This window comes from Cynocephalus volans, chromosome 9, assembly GCF_027409185.1.
Source record: "Cynocephalus volans isolate mCynVol1 chromosome 9, mCynVol1.pri, whole genome shotgun sequence".
Taxonomy (NCBI): domain Eukaryota; kingdom Metazoa; phylum Chordata; class Mammalia; order Dermoptera; family Cynocephalidae; genus Cynocephalus; species Cynocephalus volans.
In genome coordinates, this window is record NC_084468.1 from 122,838,997 (window position 1) to 122,864,294 (window position 25,298).

General features: G+C 35.5%; 1 protein-coding gene across 8 annotated transcripts in view; it reads right to left on the reverse strand.

Annotated features, from left to right (window-relative positions):
* Nucleotides 1-616: 616 nt before the first annotated feature.
* ELF2 (E74 like ETS transcription factor 2) overlaps nt 617-25,298 on the reverse strand; it is a 99,971-nt gene continuing 75,289 nt past the window's right edge. For 5 of the 8 annotated variants that reach the window (XM_063107691.1, XM_063107696.1, XM_063107694.1 and 2 more), the window contains 6 exons: nt 13,449-13,562; nt 11,587-11,760; nt 8,549-8,635; nt 4,110-4,302; nt 2,850-3,200; nt 617-2,299 (listed from right to left, as the gene is read on the reverse strand). In XM_063107691.1, coding sequence (XP_062963761.1) covers nt 1,675-2,299; nt 2,850-3,200; nt 4,110-4,302; nt 8,549-8,635; nt 11,587-11,760; nt 13,449-13,562 — 1,544 coding nt within the window. In that variant the 3' untranslated portion in view covers nt 617-1,674. Of the gene's footprint in view, nt 2,300-2,849; nt 3,201-4,109; nt 4,303-8,548; nt 8,636-11,586; nt 11,761-13,448; nt 13,563-22,724; nt 22,944-25,298 lie in introns of those variants that run through there. The other 3 variants (XM_063107695.1, XM_063107693.1, XM_063107692.1) reach the window with 3 other exon arrangements.

Sequence of the window (25,298 nt, forward strand, 5' to 3'; positions counted from 1 at the left end):
AAAAGATAAAAGATTAGGAAGGGAGCTGTTACGAAAATTTTTGTTGACCTAAGTATCTGATCAAATGTACAATTAAAGGCCAAAAAATACTAAGTATCAGTTCATTTAAATTTCTAAAAGTTATGAAGGTAACACAACTTTTCTTTGTAGTAAAATGAGCATTAAGATGTGGAGTGATAGGACCTAGTCTTGTGTGAAATTAGGTAATTCACATAATCTTTCTGGTACCTCAATTTCCTAATCTGTAAAAGGGCTAGAGTATTATTACTTGTTATTTCTACACTCAAAAGGTCTAAGAAAATCTGATTTGAAAGTGTTCTATAAATATAAATTTTTATGTGTGGCCAACTAAAATGCCAAATTCATTACGGTAAGTAGAACATTACATAGTTCATAATAATAATGTGTCAACATGCAGATATTTGCCAAATATTAATATAATGGGACAAAACAGACGTAGAATTTCTCCACACAGTAGTTGTGAAGGAGAAACAAGACTTCTATTACTTAACTAAATCAACAACTCTATACTGGCTTTTGAATATTGTTAAAAATATCACCAGAGACCAAAACACAAGATAAATTTCATTTCTATATTTCAGAAAACCTACTTGAATACACTTTGAAACAAGAGTACAACAAAATAGAATATACTTCAAATGTTGAATATACAAACTATTATAGTTCAAATCTGAACACTGGTACTTTCCCTCTTAAACTTCAACTAAAAAAAAAAAGAAAGAAAGAAAGAAACTCCAGGTATGAGAGCTACCTGACAACAATTCATGCTGAGCCTGAACTTCCAAGTGACAGTAGAACTGAAACTGATATGTCTGCACAGATGCCAGGGCTAAGTGAGTGTGACACAGGCATGTTACAGCAAAAGGCCAGAGCCAACTGTTAATTTGTCCACAATTAAGAAACTGACAGACTTAAACTACCATATAAAATGTTACATGTAAATTCTATAACAATACTGTGCTAGGTACAAGATTTTTAAAATTTTTCTTTTAATAAAAAAGCTTTACACAAACAAGCCATTAGCTTATTTCAAGAAAGAAAACCGAAAATTAGTCTAAGGCCTTTGTTTTAAATCAGCTTAAGCTATATGATATAAAAAAAAAAAAAATCACACTAGATCTTTTTTGCTATCCTCTTTCTGAAGCTTTTGGATCCATTCTTCAATTCACATTCTAAAATACCTATATTAGCAGAGTCTTCACATAGCACCAGTTAAGTGAGTACTGTGCGAACACAGTAATAATTGCTGGTATGCATATAAAATGCATCAAAAATTGCTATATGTAACAATGAGATCAGCCATCCCAACCACTTCCTACTGAAAACTATATAACCTCTTACAGAATGTTAGTGTTCCAAGTCTTAGTGTAACTTGATATTGTAGTGAGCTGCTTGGTCCCTTTCAATCCTTTTTCTTATTGACAGGTTCAGTTGTTTCCTACTGTAAGAGGCAGTTTTCTGTCAGCATCTCAATATGTAGTTCATTCCCCACTGAAACATGGGATAGGTAATTTATTTCCAGTAAGTCTGATTGTTTTCTTATATGCATTAAAAAATGTTTTAATGTCGTCCATTGACTTTTCTTGATGACTTCCCTTGCAAATGTTTGTCAGTACTACCACTAACAGTCTAAAAGTCCATGGTGGAGCTATTTTATTTCTCACAAGTCACTAGTCCTTCTGTTTTCATGGTTACAGGAAGGGCAATAGCAGAAGGAGCACTGACAACCACTACATGGGTCACTGTCTTATTTCCATCTGCTGGTTTTTCTTCCACCAGCTGCAAAGTTTTCACATCATGTTCCTGCTTTTTTGCCACTGCTTCTGATTTAACCTCTGGTCCTTTTATGACTGCACTAATAACTCGAGGAGGAGTCTGGCCAGCTGCCTGTTGAGTAGGCACTGATAGTCTCATTACAGGTGTACCATGGGCTATTGAAACAGGGGTAAGTGCTCTCACAGCCAGTGGGGTTCCAACAATGTTAATGCTTCCTGATCCAGTCAGATTTGACTTTGTCTGCAGCTGACACTGTGCAAGTTGTGTAGCTGGGATGGTAATAATTTTGGCAGGCTGCATGGTAATTTTTTCTCCGTTTTCAGTAGAGGCTGGCATCACAGTAGGGATTGTCTGAATGACTACCTTTGGAGAGGTTGCTGTAGTTGGACTATTGCTGGTTATTAATGGTGCACCTGCATTAACTGACTGAACTGCTACAGTTGAAATTTTCTGACCCAATGATGTCATCACAACAGGTACTTGCATCGCCACACGAACTGTCCTAGTAGATTAAAAGAAAGAAGTTGATTATATTTCATGCTAAATTTAAAAACGGGTCTCTTGAGCAAAATTATGAATGCAAATCCAAAATGTGTAAAAATAGTGCTCCTAAATTCTGCAGATGTGCTAGCAATTCCTGAGGTTTAGATTATGAAATACCACAAAACAAATATATTTAAAAAACTAAAGCCCACATTAAGCTCCATCTGTAAAACCATAAAAACCAATTCAGGTTTGTTGATACATCTACTTTAACAACAAAAAATACATTTAAAATATCAATCACTTTTCAAAGTCCTGATAAGCAGGTTCTTAGAATGCTACTTTTATTTTTTATTTTTTATTTTTTATTTTTTTTTTTTTTTCTTTTTCTGGCAGCTGGCCTATAAGAGGATGCAAACCTTTCACCTTGGCGTTATAACACTGCTCTCTAACCAACTGAGCTAACTGGCCAGCCCCATGCTACTATTAAACAAAAGGACATTTCATTTTTACCAAGGAGACTTTTTTAAAAAGTAAATACATTACAACTAATGGTTTGCCTCATTTACCTTGGAGCTGCTGTTGCTGATGCAGATGCAGTGGTCGTAGGAGACCTGGATGAAGCATCATGACCAGGAGAAGTGATATTCACAACTCTAGCTACACCCTTCTCTGCTCTGGAGCAGTTTATAGGAGATGAGTTTTTTCCACCACGCACAGAAGTCGCTGCTTTCAGGAGACTTTCTGCAGACAGTGATACTCGTTCTAATGATTTTTCATCAGTGGCTGCTGCTAAATCTTCATTACAGGTTTCACTTTTGTCATCATCTATAACCACTATGTTTTTGGGCATATCCTTGAATTGATAGACAAGCCTCTGCCCTTCAACCTTTGCAAGAATTCCCCTTTGGTAATAATATCTGTAAGGGGAAAAAGTACTAAATTAATCAAAAGTGTTACATTTCCCCCACACTCCATCTCCCCAAAAAATGTACAGTGGATACTAATAGAAACATTCACTCATTCCTATAAGAGATAAGAAAGGAAGAGTTCCTACTGCCTGGACTGCTCAAAAAGCCACGGATTTGGAGTAGGAATGAAGTTGGAACTTTGCGTGTCATAGGCACTGTAACCTTGAGGTCTATAAAGTAGCTAAAAGTTCATTCTCTTTCTTAAAAATAATTTGACCTAAATATAAAATATTCTACTGTATTTTACTGACATTGGTAGAAATTCTATTCTGACTTACATAGGTTATTAAAACAATCTGATGTTACATGGAAAAATTACCTAAGCCACACTTAGTATAGATGAATCTGGGACATGTGAGTACTGTTACATAAACTATGTACCAGTTGGTACTTACATACCAACATCCTTAATTAGAAGAAGTCATATACGTTACAGTGAAAGAGTTTTGTGGGTTTCTCAAACTGACAAAACTTAAGAGAAATATTCATATTAAGATAAATCCATTTATAACAAACTCACAGGAACTAAAAAGCAAATTAACTTTGGAGACAGTATTTCATTTGGATTTAGTTTGTTTTTTTCAAGACCTACAACTTAATTTCTATTAAGGCATAGTCCTAAGTGCAAAAGCACATTTTCTGCAAAAGCAGACTTTCCAATGATGTTGAAATTTTAGGCACCTAGACTAAACTCTCCTCATTTACTCGTTTAAACCTAAGAAGCTTCTCTAGAATATCCCCCAGAATTAAAAGTTACAATACGGGATTCTGAGCCTCTCTTTTAATTAGACAGCTAACAGACAATATATAAAGAGATACAGAAGTTTTGTTTGAATACTAGCTCATTTGTGTTCTTACCTCAAAGCTCGTCCCATAGTTTCATAGTTCATGTCTGGCTTGTTCTTATGCTTTCCCCAAAGCTTAGAGACAGCTTTTGAATCCACAAGCTTGAATATGCCTTTTTCTCTCTGTGTCCACTTAATATACCGGGGACAAGTATTTTTGTCTTGAAGTAGATCTAAAAGAAACTCCCACAAATAGGTTGTGTTTCCTTTAAAAACAAAGCAAAAACAATGATAGAAACTGACTGAAAATTCATTAACATAATTAAAAGCAAATAAAAGTCTGCTTCATTATAACATAAAAATCCTAAATATACTTGTTCTCTGGTTTTTAAAAACGGTATCCCCTATGTATGTTTCCAGTTATGATAATAATATAATAGAGGTCCTAGATTTTGTACTATCACATAGCACCCTACCCCTAACATTTTGAGTTCAGTAAAGGCAAAGGCATAATGTTTAGCACCAAGTTAACCTAAATTACATAGAATCAAATTTATTAATTTACACAGATTTAAACTCTGAATAAAATAAATTTATTTGCACCTATGATTATTACATGGTAAGTCCAAATTCCATAATCAAAATTCATTAAAAGGCACTTATTAATTTTTATTAAATAGGCAAGCAATATGCAATGAAATGTGCAAAACTGTTACGTATCAGTCCTAGGATTTTTTTGTAGGAAACATACTTTTCCTTTGATTCACCTAGAGGCATGAACTCTCTGAGACACATGTGTTACACTAGAGTACTTCAAAAAGTATGTGGAAAATGGGATTAGAAGTTAATGTGAATGTTTGCATGAACTTTTTGAAGACCCCTCGTACAGTGCAAACTACCTTAACCCCTTAAGCATTCTCTTATCATTTTTCTCTGGACTACTAATCAATTTAGACTTGATATCAATGAAAGGTACTTAACACAGGTTTTAAAACATTCCTAAAATCGTTCTACTGAAAATACCTAGTACAGTGAAGACCGTATATTAAAAGGATTTCTTTATATATGAACAACTCAGTTATTAAAGACATTTGTGCTTCAGTCTTAAAATATGAGCTTCTTAAATGGAAACTATAAAAAGTAGTACAGCAATTCTTTAACCTAGTTAAGTATTCATCAAATGTGAACTACATTAGCTCTGGATCACACTACTAGCAAAATATGAAAATGAAATTTTCAAATATTTCTGCAGAATAAAATACTTATTCATCATATAGTATGCTGAAGTGCAGGAGGGAATACAGAGAAGAGTTTAAAACCTGGTCCATTCCTCAAGGATTTACATTTTAGTTGGGAAAGAGAAAAAAGTAGATGACAAGTTAAATAACAATATAAAAAATAAGTAACAATTTGAGATAATATATGATATATCACAAGGCAATGCACAATTACATTCCATATGAATCATAGAAAATGATGTCTGTGGGATTTCAGGAGAGAAAATACAGTAGATTGGTAAAAATATCACAAAGTCTTGGAAGATGGCTAAGATTTGCATAAAAGAAAAGGAGGAAATCTGGGCAAGAAAAACAAGGAACTTAATCCTAAAAGGAAGAAAGAATCATTTTTTTTTTCAGGGAGAAAAGTCGTGGGCAGTGGTCATAAGAGCAGGTTTTTCAAGCTGTTTTTCTTTTATTCCCTTTGTAGCCTCTAGGAGCAGAGGTTCTTAAATTAATGAAAGAACAGGAAAGAGTCCTAAGAAGGAAAAGATAATAACAACATATGCCTCCACTGAGTCACCACATCACCTTTAGGCTCCTAGCCACTATCCTCAAATCCAGATCCAAGCTACAGGCTATGAGGGGAGTGCCTCTAAGGGTACGAAGGTTCCAAACCATACCGCAGCTACTCCATCACCTTGAACTGAAGCTCTGATGCTCTTCCCCTGGTATTTCATTTTCATTCTGAATTTCCCATAAAACTCAATAAATTCATTAATAACCCATAATTGAACCCAGCATGCATTTCTTCACCTAAGAAGACTGACCAACTTCACAATGTTACATTTGTATGTCTGAAGCACTATTACACCAGTACCACTACCTAAAAACTATTAAACCATGTACAATCTTCAACTACATCAAAATGTGTAGCTGGGAGCCATTTTTAATTTGTTCACAATCAGGAGATTATCAAGTCCTATGAGTAGTCATAGTAAAAGTGAGCAGAGATCTTATTCTGGAAGAAACTTTTGTACAACACAGACAATGCCTTGTACATATCAGAGTTTTGAATACTTTTATGTTTGTTGAGTTAGACTCATCAACATTCCTCAGTTTATCTGTAAATACTCCACCCAAGTTCCCACCCCCAAATTAAAATTAACAATTCTATTTTTGGTTTTAAGGAAAACAGGATTAAAAAAGAGAAGCTTTCTTTATCAGATAAAGGTATATATCTATAACAGGTGTTATCATCATAATTCTGCAAAACAGGAAAACATTGGCTGGATTTTGAATCCAGGTTTGACTGTAACAACTTTAATCTTCATATTACAACATGCTGCCTCAAGTTTAATAATACAAGACTGAAATGTTAATGAAAGGTGACTTTGATTGGTAAAAATGATGCATCAGGAACTTTTTCTCCAGTGTTAAGTATAAGGTCTTTAAGCATAAGAGAGCTCACTGATGATTAAATTATTTTTAAAAATAGTAATAATTATATATTTACAGTTTTGCTTTCCAAGATTTACTACTATATAACTATTAAAAGTCTTCAATATAAATTAAAAGACAAAACATGTCAGAAATGTGAAATGAAAAAAAACAAAGAAAAAAATTATTCTAAATCTGTCCTAAATTAAGTCATCAGTTCCTGAATTAAGTATTCAATGTAACTGAATTTTTTGTCTAACTAAATACCAAATTTCTTGGTAGCCTTATTAGAGACTTAAGTTTTTTAACTAGACTTAATTTTTATTTTAATTATTTAAAATTATATATGTCAGACCACCTGTAAGGATAAAATAAATCTGAATATATTAATACAAAATTTATTCAACTATTGAACACTGCTCTACTCATGGAAGTGACAAATTTTTGGTTATCAGATTATCAGATAGAACACACCTAAACCACTACTGAAATGTTACTTGATCCTTAAACAATTGCAAATAGATCTACCATACGACCCAGCCATCCCACTGTTGGGAATATACCCAGAGGAATGGAAATCATCAAGTCGAAGGTATACCTGTTCCCCAATGTTCATCGCAGCACTCTTTACAATAGCCAAGAGTTGGAACCAGCCCAAATGCCCATCATCAGATGAGTGGATACGGAAAATGTGGTACATCTACACAATGGAATACTACTCAGCTATAAAAACGAATGAAATACTGCCATTTGCAACAACATGGATGGACCTTGAGAGAATTATATTAAGTGAAACAAGTCAGGCACAGAAAGAGAAATACCACATGTTCTCACTTATTGGAGGGAGCTAAAAATTAATATATAAATTCACACACACACATACACACACACACACACACAAACGGGGGGGGGGAGAAGATATAACAACCACAATTATTTGAAGTTGATACAACAAGCAAACAGAAAGGACATTGTTGGGGGGGGGAGGGAGAAGGGAGGGAGGTTTTGGTGATGGGGAGCAATAATCAGCTACAATGTATATCGACATAATAAAATTTAAAAAAATAAAAAAATAAAAAAAATTTAAAAAATTAAAAAAAAAAAAGAAATGTTACTTGAAATCATTTGACCCAACAAATTAAGAAAGCACAGACTGGGGGAGGCTTGTTGCTGTTTTTTATTTTTAATGAGGATGGATATGCAAATTCTAAAGCAAAAGTATGGTTAAGTTTGTTCTGACTAGTGACTTACATAACTGAAATTTGTTGACAGGGAAATTATATTTGGCTTGCCCTGCTTGCATTTGGCTTTCATTGCTTCTAACCAGTTAAGAAATTATGAATCAGAAACAAGTCTTAGTTGTAAAACCTCTTTTAATTCTTTAGTGGTTCTATGTGGGGATGAGTGCTATTGTACACACACACATCCCCTAAAACAGCTCTTAAGAAGAATGTACATCAGATCACCCTTAGGACCTTTTCCAAATACAAATGACTGTTCCCTTTAACTGTCCTCCCCCACACCCTAATAATATTGCTGTGGCTACAGAATCTCTGTGGGACAGGGACCCCACATAGATCTGGAAAAAGCTCACCAGGTGATGCTGACACATCCCTAATTAAGAACTACTACCATAGACAACAAACACTCAGGGTCTTCAAAAAGTCCATTGAAGGATTCCTATTATCTTTTATTCAATGCTTCCACACACTTTCTGAAATACCACACACTTTCTGAAATATCCTAGTACTCCCATATGTGTATATACTAGAAATAATTTTCGTACAAATGCAAAAATATCACCTGACTGAAAAAAAAAAAAATCTCACCTCCAAAATAGCCCTCCCCAAATTACCTTTTCCTTCTCTGGGTTTCTTCTTTATACCTAACTCAGGAGACCCATTGGAAATTGGTGATTGTTGGGTCTTTGGTTTACGGCCAACTGAAAAAAGATATTGAAACCATACATTGAAAACAAGAAAAATAACAGAAGCATGATAGCAAACTCTCTGATAACACATTATTCATTCAGACTCTCTGATAACACATTATTCATTCAACTGGACACAGATTCATGGACTAACATATTCAGTGTATGTGAAAAGTTGCTTCTAAAAGTAGTATTTAAAACACCTGCTATTTTAGATTACAGCAGTTAGCTGGTAGCAATCTCAATATATATGGCAAGTCAGGTACTACTCATCTATTACTTACATGATCAGAGCTTCAATTTGCTAACTTTTACATTAATGCAGCAATAGAAACAAATCCTAATATAAACTTTTTTGTTTTCTGTTCTGCAGGGTAGTTAAAAACAGCCTTACCTACTTATTGCAGAAGATCTGATAATCTGTGAAACCCTATGAACTCAAATGAGGAAAACTAAGAAAAATTCAATACTTTCTACTGCACTGAGCCAGTCAATTCACCAGAATTTAAGCATTAAGTGTTTGAATTTCTTCACCTCAACATGCAGGTACATCACAAGGGTAAAAAAAATCTTCCAAGTGATTACTTTATATGTCTAATAAATGTGTGTACCCTTCCCCTTTTGTTTCTCCTCATTTCTGCCATAAGGCTCTCTCAGACAATCTACCATAATGAATAGAAATATACTTCTCTGCACTAAAGAGGGCGTAAGTGTGAAATGAGTTGTATTCGATCCTCAGCAGATGGATGAATGCCAGCAGGTGAGGCGAAGCCTCAAGAAAGAGGTTGGGAATATTCAAGTATATATTATATTTTCAAATTAAATATATTATTACTCATTTGCCAACTGTCACACATCTGAAATTTTTGATGTCATTCTATTCTTCATTAGCAAAGATTATTTAGATTAACTATATAAGGAGCTAAATTAATGTCAATTTTTATTTCAAAATGCATAGATATATTCTAGAACTTCATTATAGTAATTCCAATCAGAAAGAAATATGCTTTGGCAAAAATTAAAACAGAAAATTCACTAGTTTCCTTGTTAGAACAGAGCTTAATTTCTCAATTTAAATCATGTTTTATGTACAAATCAGTAATAAAACTAACATATTCACCATCTCCTAAATTCAAGTACAAAATCCCAACTTAATAGAAAGGTTTGCCCCAAAAGGCTTAGTTTATTTTCTTATAAAGCAGTATTTCCAAACTCATGTTTCTTGAGAAATTAGCAGGGTATTTCTCAGTAGGAAAAGGGGTTCTATAGTCAAATTAACTTTTAGAACACTACATGCTATCTACTCTTGGAGATTCACAATCCACATTTAGTATATCAAAGGATCTGGAAATAAAAAGTAGTCTTTGCTATTAAAAAATAAACTATCTAATTTTGTACATCCCAAATGTACCTAGCCACAAAAATATAAATAATGGCACTCTTTCTTCATTGTCTCTCTTACAGCAACAAGCATGGAACTGTTATATGTAATTTTTAAATGGCCATTTACTAAGACCTTCCAAAGAGATAAAATTAGTATTAAATTGGCAAATTACTTACTGGTTTATATCATACCACAACCTGTTTCCCTACATGACTCCTGCTTTTCATGGTCTTTCCATCTTCTTTTAAGTCTAAGAATTTCTTAAGTATTTTCTTAACAGCTCCCACTGGATACAACCAGGCAAGGGCTATGGTGGGCAGTGGGTAAATAAGACTATTTACATGTACACCTTTTGTTTTTAAACATTTACAACAGGAAGTAATTCTTCCTTCTAAATCCTCTCACTCATACCTCTCTCAAGATACATATAACCAAAGGGGAAAGCACATTGTCTTATTCTTCACTGTCTCTCTTGCAGCAATAAACACAGAACAGAGCACATCACAGCAATGTGAAACACCATTTAATGAATAAAAGAAAATACCATTATTTCTAACACACTCTTCCCTTATTTTTGCCTTTGATTTCTTTTTCACTCTAAAATATGAAAAAGAGGTAGGGAAGAAGTGGAATTAGTTATGTACCCAATTATTTAGGATTTCATCTCTTTCAATTTTTATCTTTGATTTCAACAGGAAAGGACCCACTTTTACTGCCTGTTTCCTCATGATGTTGGAGATATGCTGGAACATTGTGCCTCACCCATTGGTTTCAGGTGAACAGAAGTTTCAATGGAGTCAAATAATAAATGAAAATGTTCTTTACTGGGCTGGCCGGCTAGCTCTGTTGGTTAGAGCTTGGTGTTAAAATACCAAAGTCAAGAGTTCAGATCCCCATACAGGCCAGCCTCAAAAAAAAAAAAGAAAGAAAGAAAGAAAGAAAGAAAATACTCTTCTCTTTACCCACTGGTGAGTTCATACCAATTAGAAGTCTCTATTAGCCATCTTAGTGTTTTAAAGCAGAAGGTATGGAGAAGAAAATAGTATATGGCTTTTTAAAACAATGTCCACAAAAGAGGGAGAAGGCAAGACTATGAAAAACAGAGAAAATTTTAAAAGATTTTTTTTTTAAAGTAACCAAATAGTTATAAAAAGATCAGAAAGTAGAAGAAAGAAAGGGTAAGACAAATGTGCAAGGAATCTCTGATCTTCCTTGTATGTGTCCAACACCCGTTACAATCTCATTTCCAGGTAAGTACCTTCAGGGCTTAAATACTAACTCCTTTAAACAATATGAATATGTAAAAATACAAAATTAAAATCTTAACTTGTGGATTCTTTGAGAGTATCTAGTTAACGTAACATCAATAATATAGCATATATTATTTCCTGGCCCCCAGCCCCCTGTAAGCCAGTCAAATTTAACAGTAGGGGGTTGTATACCAACTTTGACACTAATGTTATTAAGTTTTGATAACCCAATACCATCAGACCAGCCTATATTCTATGTCCCTTGATGGGAAAAAAAGATACCACAAAAATTTCATCTGCTTTCTCAGAAATTTATAAATATACTCTACCTTTTTTCTTTTTCATTGGTTCATGGCTATCTGGTGATGTAGGAATAGGAGAGGTATCCATTGGTTCAGACTCTTCAGTTGACACCTCCACTACAGTTTCTGTAATGACATCTGGCCTCATAGCAGCATGGATAAATTCTGGAGTTGATACACAAGGAGGGACAAACACTTCCACTATAAAAAAAAGTTGAAAAATTAAGATTTCCCACCCCCGTTAATGTTTCTTATGAGGACAGTTCAATATTTCAGAAGAGGTGAGGTTTATTAAGATTTAATCAAAGCAGGACAAGAATTTAATACTGAAGGATTTAATGTGCTAAACATTCAATATGATCTAAAGTATACAAATAAAATCAACTTAAGGAAATATTAATCTTTTGGGTAAGGCAAAGATCATTGAGTAGTCACCCCCCACTTTCTTCACACTTTTAGATACTTTCAAGCTCAGTGTAGAAGAACTTTGAATTATTTTGACAGTTGGGAAGACATTTGAAAATAAAATAATAGTATAATAGTGAGTTCTTAATAATTAATTTTGGTCCACATATCCATCAGTATTCTTTAACTAGATAATATGTGCACGTGGTACAAAATTTTAAAAAGACTTATAAATATGTATTCAGTAAAAAGTAAGCACCTATAGTTCAATTTATAATATGAAGAAAAGGAAAACCTGCTTGTTACAGACCAATGAATATCATCTTTCAATATTTAAAATTTTATTTAATGGAACAATCCTGATGTTTTGAGTCACTAAAACAGTACAAACAGATTGTTATCTGGTATTCTATTATGAACAATAACGTTTTTCTAGCTTCCTTCCAATATACATGAATAATCAGGTTACAATATTTCTATTTCAACTAAGAGATATGTTAATATATACTATCATGGATTAACACATTCACGAATAATGTCCTAATTTTCTTCTCATATCCCTGAATAATACATGAGATTCCTATTCCAATTTAAAAAGCACAGTTGCTCTTAGCATTTATTGTAAATCTCTATGAGAAGGGGCAAATCTCACTGTATCAAGTCAAATTAACATTCGGACATTAAATTTAAATTAGAGCAAATTAAAATTAGTACAAAATTACTACCAAAGTCAGTCTTTTAAAAAAAAAAAAAAAAAACAGACTCAGGGGGGCTGGGGGGGGCAGTGCTGGCCAGTTTGGGGATCCATACCTTTGACCTTGGTATTATAATACTGCACTCAACTCAGCTAACTGGCCAGCCCCCAAAGTCCGTCTTAAAAAGGGGGCAGGTGGGGGTAAGGGGGGAGCTAGTCGGTTAGCTAACTTGGGTAGAGAATGGTGCTCATAACACCAAGATTAAGGGTTCAGATCCTAGTACTGGCCAGCTGCCAAAAAGAAAAAAAAATAATTTTTTAAAAGTTATTAAAAAAAAAAAAGCAGGGGACCAAAAGAAAAGGAAAACTTGCAGGCTGAAGGAAGTATGAAAATTATGTAAGTTCCCTCCTCTCTCTACTATGGATGGTTCCTGGAGTTACTGCCTATCTATCATTGAACAAAGGACTGAAAGTGGTCATAGGAGGCAACTGCCCCAATCTGCCATACTCGTAAGGATTACAAAGGCTTGTAATTTAACTAGAGTTAAGGAAACAGATATAATAGTATAAATAGCTATTTAATAAATATTCGTCTGTCTATAGTGGGCATTTTCTCTATCTTTTATTATGAAAATTAAATATTTAAAATATTTGAGATTTACGGACTTTGACAAAGATCAATTATTGCTGTCAGGTACTCATGAATAATAGACCTTTGAGAACTCTATCTTCATTCTAGATATATGAAGCAATGTGATATGTTTTATATAAAAATGAACAGTTCACGTACCAGGACTTCTTGAATCTCTCAGGCAGGTAGGAGATTCCATATGAAGCAGGGCTTCAGCAGCTTCAATTGTCTTATCTGTACAGTGTGCATTACTGCTATGAACTGATGCTTCCACTGGTGGAAAAATAAGTCCTACTCAATTAAAAATGTACTAAACACATTACTAAACTAAAACACATTACTGTATAAGAAATAAATATAAATTAACTTCCATGTGAATAACTCTAAACAAGTCATTGATACATATTAGTCTATATAAACTATTTACAGAAATAATTTAAAAACCAAAATAAGCTAGTTTATCAGCTCTTTGTAAAATAAATGTTGGTTATTAAAGCTACCAATGAGGTTGATTAGAAATTACTGTCAAGTTTCTGAATCTTATATAAAGGAAAACAAAGACTGAATCTTATATAAAGGAAAACAAAGACAGACTCTTGAAATTTGAACCCTGCATCAATTTTAGGCCAAAATTTAATTTGGGGACGGGGGGAAAGAAGGATTATAGATTAACAATCCTGTGAGGTCAACTGTGTGTTTTGATGTATTGCCACTAAAGCCAGAGGTAATATCTAGCAGAATAAGTCAGAAACACATCATTTTTCTCCTGAGTGAGTGAATACTCTCCAGGCAGGGATGCCTGGAGATGAATAACAACACATATTAGCTTTAGTGCCAGAGCACTTGGGAATTTTCTTCACAATAATCTTGCTCTCCTCTTAGAACCTCACAGGATTTTGCTGGGTTTTACCTAAGAAAATTTTTTTAAAAGAATTTCTATTTTTTCCCCCATGAAGGCTTTTCTAATTCCACCACCCTCTGTACTTCTCTTCCAGCTCTTCTTTTTATGTTTTGCTGATTAAGTTACTTGTGAATCAGTAAAGTGTACAGCAGTGGTCTGTGCTTTCAGATCCAACAGCTTGGGTTCTAGTCTCTGCCACTTATTATTTCTGTTATACTAGGCAAGAAATTTATTCTCATAACCCTCAGTTTCCTCTTTCACAAAACAGGAATATTACTTACCTCATACAGTTGTGAGAATTAAGTGAAGTGATTCCCATAAATATCTTAGCACAGTGCCTGGCATATAAATAAGAACTCAATAAATGGTGATAATGTCTCATCACTCCTGCAAGACTATAAGCTCCTTGAGGTAGGGGGGAGCAGACCTATGTTAACCCATCTTTACATCTGCTATAGTTCCTAATATAGACTTTTCATATAGTAAACACATAAGTATTTATTTTATGTAATGAATTAAGGACAACCCACTAATCTTACATGAAAATTGGCAATTCAAGAACAAACTTCTTAATGATATATTAATCTCACATCCTTACTTAAAATATTGACATTTACTTGGTTGGGAAGAAGTTACAAAATGTGAGTATGTAAGTTTCTAATTTGAGAGATTTTTCTCAAGATGTCTCTTTAAGGAACTAAAAGTAAATGTTTATACAAATTTCATAAAATCATATTACAAATTCACAAGCACTACACACTAAAGATATGAATCTTTTAAAACTGTTTCCAGGAAATTTTTATGGGGAAAAACAATCCACTTAGTCTCAAAACTAACCAAATGCTAAAGCCTCAGCCTTAAATACCAGTTATTTGGAGAGCACTTATTTTTAAAAAATCCAAGGACTGTTTTACCACCTGTTGCACATCATCCACACTCTCAACCAAGGTACTGGGTCTCTCCAGTTGCTCTTTCCATTTATGGAAATCTGCTCAAAGCTAAATGGTTCCAGAGAGGCAGCCAAACCTCTAAGTAAATCTATCTTTAGGTGACCCTGCTTACTCTTATCTGCAGCTTCACTGAAGCAAAGGATTCAATCAGCTCTTCTAGCTCAACTTTAAGAAACTTAATATTATGAAGTATAAAATATATTGCCATTCTCAAAAAATTTTTTTCAAAGTTCCTCCCTACAATATTCACATAAAGAACCTTGGAAAGCAAATTCTTACATTTAAAAATTTATTCTAGGAACCATTCTCTTTAAAGTCTGCTTGTGTTGTAATTTAGTTGTTGTCTTAGGTGCTATTAATAAACCATCCTGAGTAAACTAATTCCTTATGTAATTGTATTAAGATACACACTAAAAACTCTACCATATTAAAACCAGAGCTACAAGTATTCAGTAATAATACAGCAATAGAATATTACCATATTTTCAATGTTTTAAGGTAAAAACAAAATGAAATTTGTCTAACAGTTACATTTTATGAGCCCTGAATTCTGTTTGAGGTACATTTTCAAAACCATGATTTCATGTTTCGTTTGTTATGTCAGTGGAAATTATTTCTTAAAAGTGTATTTTCTTGTTCATATTTCTGGCCTCAACCTCTCCCTTCCCCGCCAAATTCAACATATTACATCTCCAAAATATTTTATATTTACAGAGTAAAATAAATGAAATAATACAAACTTAATAAAAAAACTTCCTAATTCATACTTCAAATTTAGGATGAGAATATTACATATGCATAAATTATCTCTGAATTATCAATCAGAAGATCTAATACTCTAGGTACAATCAACAAACTGTCATTTACCATGTGCCAGCCCCTGCACTATAAACCTGAGATACAAGTGTGAATGGATCTCTGGCTTCATAATAGTTCAGACAGCATCAAAAAAAAAAACATAAGTAGAAGTAAAATATTTCCAAACTAAATTAAGGTGTAAAATAATTTAAAGTTACTCTGTAAGCAAGCTAATAGCTTGTTAAAAAGAGCACAGATTTCTTTTTTTTTTAATTATAATTTTACTTCTTGTCATTTTTATTTACTAACTCAACACTAAACACAAACAAAAATCTATGAGCACATTCACAGATTAGTTTACAATAATGTACCAATGACAGTTTCCAAGAATACTTCACCCATTTTGTAAGAGTGAGCACTATCTTCTTACTTTTGTTGACATAGTAATCTGATAGAAATTTTTAAAATATTTCTATTCAAATTTCTATACTTTTTTAAAGCTTTTCAATACTAAAATTTAAACTAAAATTTTGCACAATTCTTAAGGATAAACATGAATTTAACAGTGTTGTGCAATTAAAGTAAGCAAACTACAAGCAAGAGCTGAAAAACCAAATTTCCTCATCTCTTATTTAAAACGTAATTTACTGGTATCTTTCTAGATCTGTGTATGAAATTTATGGGAGGAAAAAATAAGCAACTCATTTTAAAAATAGAAACAATGAAGCTAAAAGTAATCTGACAGGTATCATTCTGTAGTTACCACTAGCAGTTGGTATTGCTGGTCAATCTTTTTTCAAGAAATAAAATGCATCAAATAAATTTCAAAAACTATCTTAATTTTAATTACAGTGCAAAAAATAAAATTTGCTTATGCCCCCATTTACTATTGGTGAAAATCTTTTTCTATTTGTCTTTCTAATTAACCAGTGTTTGTACTGTAGACTATTCCATACTCACTCAACAGCTGTTACAAAATACCAAACTTGGTAATTAAGTGTGACAAGAGGCAGACCTCTCAGCTTTGCATAAGAGAATGCTGGCAATGGATCCAGCTCAAAACAATGTTCTCAAGTCAAAAATAAAATTTAGAAACAATTTAGTCAGGGCAATAGAAACAAATTAGAAAACACTAGTGGTATTATTCCCCTACAAGCAACATCAAAAACTAATATTACAAGGTCATCAATCCACTACTGCACCTGATTTACCAGATTATCTATCCTCTAATGCCCAAAGGCTGTAACAGTAATAGGTGGATGAATACAAACGAATGCAATGAAATGGGGAAAAAGTTTAAAAAAAAAGGTCTGGGACACTCTACCTTTACTTTTTCCCTTGACCTTATGTAATCAATATCATTGTCATAGGGTATAAAAGGGAAAAAGAACTAAAATTATTTTCTAAACCACAGCTGTCCGATAAAAATATAATATAAGCCACATAAAATTTTAAATTTTCTAGTAGCCACATTTCAAAAAGTAAAAAAAGTGAAATTAAGGGCCAGCCCCGTGGCTCACTCAGGAGAATGCTGCGCTGGTAGCGCCAAGGCTGCGGGTTCGGATCCTATATAGGGATGGCCGGTGCGCTCACTGGCTGAGCGTGGTGCCAAGGGTTGCTATCCCCTTACTAGTCCAAAAAAAAAAAAGGTGAAATTAATACCTTTCATTTAACCCAGTATATCCAAAATACTGTCATTTCAACATGTAATCAATATAAAGAAGTTTTCCACTGCTTTAGTTTTATATTTTTAATTAATTAAAATTAAATAAAATTAAAAATTCAGTTTCTCAGCCACATTTCAAATACTCAGTAACCACATATAGCTAGTGGCTACCATGTTGAACAGTGTAGCCCTAAACAACACTAATTCAGGTAGTCTCAAACTTTTTTGGTCAGAGGACCCTTTTACACTCAAATTATGAAGAACCTCAAAGAAATTTTATTAGGTCCTATATAGTTATCTATCGAATTTGAAATTAAAACAAACAAAACTTTATGTGTTTATTTAAAATAATAGAAACATTACTTATAAACAAATATCTGTACAAAAAAACAACTTTAAAAACAAAAAAATAAGTGAGTAGCTTTGTTTTTTACATTTTTACAAATCTTTTTAATACTCGATTTAATAGAAGGCAGTTGGATTCTCCTATCTCTTTCTTCATTCAATCTGTTGGAATATCTCTGGTAAACTTGTAAAAGTGAAATGGCAATGTCTTAATATTATGATGAAAACAGTTTTGACTTCACTGATCCTTTGAAAGGCTCCTGGGACTCCCAGAATCACCAGCTCAGAGATTTTGGTTTTTGAGAAATACAGGTGTAACCGTATATCACCAATTAATAACAACCAAATTCTTTCCTCATGTTCCCATACTTTTTAGCTTCTAAACATAAACATCAGTGTGTAGATGAACAATAATGATTCCACTTCTATAAATAAAACAATATTTATCCACTCATACATAGAGGATTTTTAAAAACATTTTTCATAAGGATTTTCTTGCATCCTTTTGAAGATTTAATAAGCTATAGATAAAACAAGGAGTTATTTTAAATAATTATTAAGAACACTTGACTGTCTTCCCTTCCACCCCAACCAAATTTGTTTCTAAAGGAAATTATTTTATGTTGAAAACCCTTATTGACTACATACTGATGTTACTTTAATTCAGTTTTTATATGAATTTTAGTACCAATGATGCAATAAATTATGAGGTGGTATCTTAGACGCTTTCAAATAAATTTTTTAAATGGAAAATTAAGCCATTCCTCCAGTTTTATTTCAACACATACTTTTTTTTTCACATACTGCTAATTTTTTTCAATTTGATGATCTTTTCAAGATTGATACTAGATATTTCAATTTAGAGTAAATCAGAAATGAGATTTTCAGTTTCTAATTTCACAATGAACTCCTACAAAATGAGACAGATTTGTTTTATCAGTGAAAATATCTAGGCAAAATTTCCAGAAAATGTCCCCTTTCATTTAGTAACTGCATTGTACAACAAAACTTCTAGTGTTCTTATTTCTCAAATTAAAAGAAGAAAAAGTCAAGTAAAATATACTTGAGAATAAGAAGGCAGGATATTTTAAACTGCAAATCTTCCAGAAAATCCAGACCATACATACATAATACTTTTACATATATATTAGGAAAGTAACAATGCTTGACATTTGTTTTTCTTCTATTAAGCTATTTATACTAAAAATGAGCCAAAATTATTAAATAAATTATATCATTGATTTACAACGTATAGACTCAGCCTCGAGTTCCAGTTTGGAACACACTTCTATTTTGGCTACAAGAAATTAACCTTCCAATTACATAGCAACCTTACTTTCTATTAAATATTTCTGAGCCACTTACAATTTTAAGAGCTTTAAAAGTCATTAGATAACATCTAGTCAACCCTGTCCTCGTACAAGAGATGAACCCCTAAAGAGGTTAAGTCGCTAGCACACAGCAAGCTCAGTAACAGCTAGATATAGTACCTCAACTTTGACTTCAGAGTCAAGGCTCATTCTCATACATCAATGAAAGTATGTCAAGTATGTCAAGTCTTTACCACAAAAATATCTCGTATTTTAAAATAACCGATTTTTAACAAATAAGCTTATTTATTACATCCCTTACTCAAACTCCTCTGACAGCATAAATATTGATAGCTAAAGGAGTGCATATAGGACTAGCAGGATAGCTCAGTTGGTTAGAGTGCAGCGTTATGACACCATCATCAGGGTTCGGATCCCCATACCAGCCAGCTGCAAAGGGAAAAAAAAAGCCAAAGCATATCCTCTAGTACATTAACATGTAAAAATAGTAGTGATAACGTCAAGTGCTTTATACTTTCTTAGAAACAAGTTATGCTAACATTACTCAACTTAAAGCTTATCTTCTCTAGAAGTTTTCACAAATCAGTCATTTTACACTAATCATCAAGACATTGTAACAATTACTGTAGCTATTTTAACATTTATACATTAATTACATTTTCATCTGTCTCCTCAATTAGACTATAAAATCTTTGTAAGGAAGAATTTCCTCTAATATTTGATGAATTCCCTCAAGGAGATAAACAGGTATCATTTTGTCCATTTTACAAATACAAACAACACTCTCCCAGTGCCACTGGAAATAGGCAGCAATAAAAACTGAGAACCATGATTCTTAATTTTCTGGGCCATCTTTCCTCCCCAACTATTAACTTACTGAATAAACCTTGGGTAAATCACCAAACCTGTCTCAAGTTTCCTTCTAAAATAGGGCTTGCAAGGGAGTTTCAGAGTACAAGAACATGATTAAGGAAATAATTTGAAAATAAGTATATGTAAAACATTCTTTACAGAACATTATGATCATTAAAGAAGCTTTTAAAAATTAATAAAGATGACCGGTAAGGGGATCTTAACCCTTGACTTGGTGGTGTCAGCACCACCCTCTCCCGAGTGAGCTTAACTGACCATCCCTATACAGGGATCCGAACCCATGGCCTTGGTGTTATCAGCACCACACTCTCCCAAGTGAGCCACAGGCAGGCCCCTAAAGAAGCTTTAATTGTAGAAAAACTGCAGGAGAGCTAGCTGGAAAACGGCATTTAACTTTTTAAAAAGACAAAACTTTTCTCTTTTCAAACCAAAGACTGTCTGTCTATATACACACTCCAAGCAAAATATGTACAGGTCACATTCAGTTTCGCCGATAAAGCCAAAATCTTATGAAAAAATACCTTTCTTTGGCAAAGTTCAGTCCTCTTACCTTTATAGTATTTTTCAAAGTTCTGACTGAGGAGGCTATTCTAACGTTCTCTCTGAATGTTCACACCAGTGAAAACATCTCTTGAAATGTACACGTTCAGCACTTCAAGGAAATATCAGGGACCCAACAATTCCAAGTATCGTCAGTACCAATAATATAAAGCCAAAAATTCTATCCTTTAATTCCTATTATGTTATTGGTGGACTGAACATACACAAAGGAACAAAGTTTCCATTGTGCTGTTACCTCTTACGACTAAAACTGAAGTTCTCATTATGATCAGAAAATAACTGTCAAACAAATGCGTTTTAATCCCTACTCAGTAAACTATGGGGTTTTTTGATGGGGGGGACCTTTAAAACGTGTAATATTACATTTTATACAATAAAAGGGTAGTTACCATTACGTTATACAATGCATATGGTTATAATATTCCAGACTTTATTTGACCTTAAAAGTTCTGTTAAATTTAGAAATATACATAACATGTGTTCATAATTTCCCCAAACCGAACTGAATCACAGTGTTTCGCCAACCAAACTACCAATTTCAATTCCCCTCCCTAAAAACAATGGATGGAAAATAATGTTTGCATTACTGTTCTTGGTGAATATTTCTGATCTTCCAATTCCCAACGATGGCGACATGAAATAGAATCCGGGCAAAGGAACATATGTGTTATTATTACAGTACGTAAATAGTATTCCAGCAGTGCTACATCGACCCAGGGCCCTCGCTGCGCTGTCAGGGCCCTCACTACTGTCCGCTATTAAGTAAAGCTGCTTTTTCTATGTAACTTAAGTCCGTGCCCTTCCGCTGCAGCAGTGGCGCTGCACATCCCCCACCCCTGCGGCCACTTCCGTGTTTACACTCCTCTTCCCTCCAATTCCATGCGTACATTGTCAGCTTCACTCCCGCCCAATCTTCATTGGCCCACAGCGGGCCCTTAGTCCCGCCCCCAGAAATCAACGTTCTTATTTGGAACATCTCACAGAGCAGATTGGAACCAGAGGCCTGTCAATCCCGTCCGTTCTGTCCTCTCCGAGGCGCTTCCGCTATGGTGGGAGGTTTGGGGGGGAGGGGAGAAGGGGGCAATTCCTTGCTGAGACTTCCCTAGGGCCAAGACTCCCGCCCTCCCGCCCCACTCCTTCACATTCACCCACTGTTTACAAAAATAAATGTTCTTCTCTGACGCCCCAACGCTCCAGATCAAGGGTACAAATTAAGTGCCGTGTCCTTTCGATGCTCCCCACCCCACCCCAAAAAAAACCCACGAGGGAAGGGGCATAAGCCTAGTTTCTTCACAGCCGCCCATTAAATAAGGAAAGGGAGGCGGGCCCCTTGGAAACACCATCCCCGTTCCTCAACACTATTAAGTGACCCTTTCCAGAACCGTTACTCCTGAGGTTGCAGAAGGTGGGGATGTGAGGAGCAGGGAGGGTCAGAGCATTTTTTTGGCGGGTATCGATCGACCGGACATCGCCCTGGGCGGCCTCATCCACGCGGAAGTCGTGGATTTGTGGACAAAGTCCGAAAAGAGCGGGGCGGGGTGGTGAGCGCTCCCCGGAGAAGCCCGCCGCCTCCGACCGCGGGCAGAAGCGGCCTCTCCGGCCAGACAGCGTGGCAGGCGCAGCCGAGACAACAGCCTCACTCACTTCCTGGTTCCTTTGCAACTGGGGTGAAGCGCACAACTCGTCCGCTCCCGAGTCCCCAACTTAGCCGCGGCTCCGTTCTCCAGCACCCGCTGCCAGCGCTACGCCCGGCAGCTGCCGCCGCTGCTCGCGGAGCCCACTCTGAAGCGACAGCGCCGGATTCGAGGCAGGTTACTCTCCAAGGTGATCACTTCCTGATTCGTCGCCTCCATTACTTCATTCACTCCCCCCTTTCCCCCGGCCGCCCCAGTGACTGTGAGGTGGACACTGTACCCCATGCACTGACCGCTACAGGGGAGTCACCCCGCCTTCTGTGCACCCCCTCTCCTGCTGCATCGATGCACGGGAGAAAAGTTCCCCGGTCCTTACCGGCCCGGATGAGCAGATCCAGCTGGTTCGTGGGTCCCTCATGCAGAGACGTCGCCATGTTTATCCCGGGGCTGAAGCTGCTGCTTCACATTGACTTATACCGTGAGCAGCGGCGGCAGGGTAGGAGGCGGTATCCGCGGCCGCAGACACACGCCGTGCGATCGACACACACTCACGCACTCGCACACACTCCAACGCCCGGATCCTTGCGCGTCCTCCCGACAGGAAGCCGAAGCCGGCCCGCCTCCCGCCGCCGGGCTGAGAAACCCCACCACCTAACGGCAGGGGCGGGGGGGGGGGGGGCTGCGGCGGCTCGGTTGGCAACGCGATCCTTCCGCCCCGCGCCCAGACAGGAAGTCCCGGACGCTAGCTCCCGAGAGTGGCCGCAGCCCGCGGCGAGAAAGACACCTGAAGCTGGGAAGTCGCTCCGGGAGCCGCAGCGAGGACACAGCCCCTCGACAGGAAAAGGCACATTTCACGCTCTGCGGAAGGAAAGTCTGCAATTCTCCCCCCTCTGGAAAAGAGCCATTAATCAAATTTTCTTCCTGGGAGCGATTTAATACTTAGTCCCGCTGCTGTAAATAAAGGTGGCTATTTAACTTGTTTGGGCCTTTTCAAAGCTTATGCAACATGCAACCTGTTCCCCTTGAAAGAGCTGAACTTTAAGATAGGAACACTAACAAAAAAGTCATACCTAGAAAATATTCTAAAAGCTTTACTTGGAAAGTAAGGAGCTCCCAACTACTTTCGAAGACCGACTTTGTCCTTCTCCCTTTACAAAAGTGTCAAAGGAGCACACTAAATAGGTATCTAGTAAACAACAGAACACGCCAACTTCTGGGAGATTACATTAGACTCCCCGAATTTGCTAATTATGAAATTCATGTACCCTTTCATTTCTGTTTGGTTCATTTGGGAAATAAATGAACATATTCATTGATATCATCACCTACTTCAAAAAAATCTTTTTGCTAGAAACTGACCTCATTACAAATAACGTACATATTAAAATACAATGGAAGAGGAAGAAGCTAAGTTGCCAATTTAGTGACTATAGATTTATTGAAAACACGGGGAATAAGACTTCACTAAAACAAAATGCTTCCCTGATTTCAGAATTTTGTAATATAAAAATTGAAACAAAATGTTACCCTAAAGTTGTTTATACACAAAATTTACATGGAATAGTGCCTCCTACAGAGTAAGTGCTCAGTATTTGCTGAATAAACACAAGATATGTGGCAGTTTAAAATGTAAAACAACTAAGGTAACAATTTTTATCATCTGAAGGGACTGAACTGTGCTGATAATCTAGAGAAAAAATTTAGTGGTAATATTAATGCAATTTAATTTTATAAATGTTTGCCCAACATCAGTACAGCATCAGACTGGATTTATGCAACACTTGACTAATTTTTCTCATTTTCTTCTAATACTCATTTATTCTCTTGGTCCTTTCCACTAGCTCTACCACCATGATCCCCACTCTCCCCCCGCCCCCCAAAAATAAAGAACATACATGCCATTTCCAAAGTATAACTCACTCTTGAGTTAGGTAAACGTGTCATGTATGGGACAAAAGGAACTAGATGACTGGTAGCTTTTATTTTTTAATTGCTAATCAACTTAAAACAAGGAAATGCATTGATAGGCAGCATCTTAAACAGTTTCCATATGGGGGGTGATAAGGAATACCAAGGGGTGATTGCTGGGTTTAGGCAAATCATTGAAATTGATAACAAATCTGAATTTCCTCTCCTATCACAATCAGTTCTTTTTTCATGTATTCTACTTAGAAAGGAAAAGTGTAAGAGTAACTAACATAAGCCAAAGGTTTATTTTTTGTGGAGGTGACCATTCAACTTGGCTCAAGTAGAATGAGTAGCCTTCTCAATGTGGAAAAGAGTCAGTTTGAAGTCTGATACATAACTTTTACCCTACTACTATTTGCCTTTGTGATATGTCTTAAAAAGAGAATAGTGTATATGTGTATGTATTTTACTCTCTGTTATCCTAATTACACATATTCATGTCAGCCTTATATTGTAAGCTCCAAGAGAATAGAGGGTATATCTATTCCTGCATTATATTTAAGTTGTATATACTTGTATACATATACACACATTCATATACATACACACAGAGAGAGAAATGCAGAAAGACCAGAAAGTATTCCTATATACTTAAAGCTCTTCTAAAAACACAATACCCTGGGATTTAATGCAATTCTGCCTTGCTATGTAACTAGGCTTTCAAAAGCCACCAATACGTTTTAGAGACTGATACTTGCAATGTGGCAATGTGGCAATATCAAGATTCTAAAAGAGGTTCTAAAAGATTCTAAAAGAGGTTCATATTATCTGACCCAGGAATTTCATTTTGGAGGCCTGAGAAAACAATGAAGACATTCAATGGATTAGTTTGTTAAAAACAATATATTTGAATAATTTTTTTTTTTTTTTGTCTTTTTCGTGACCAGCACTCAGCCAGTGAGCGCACTGGCCATTCCTATATGGGATCCGAACCCGCGGCGGAGTGTCGCCGCGCTCCCAGCGCAGCACTCTACCAAGTGCG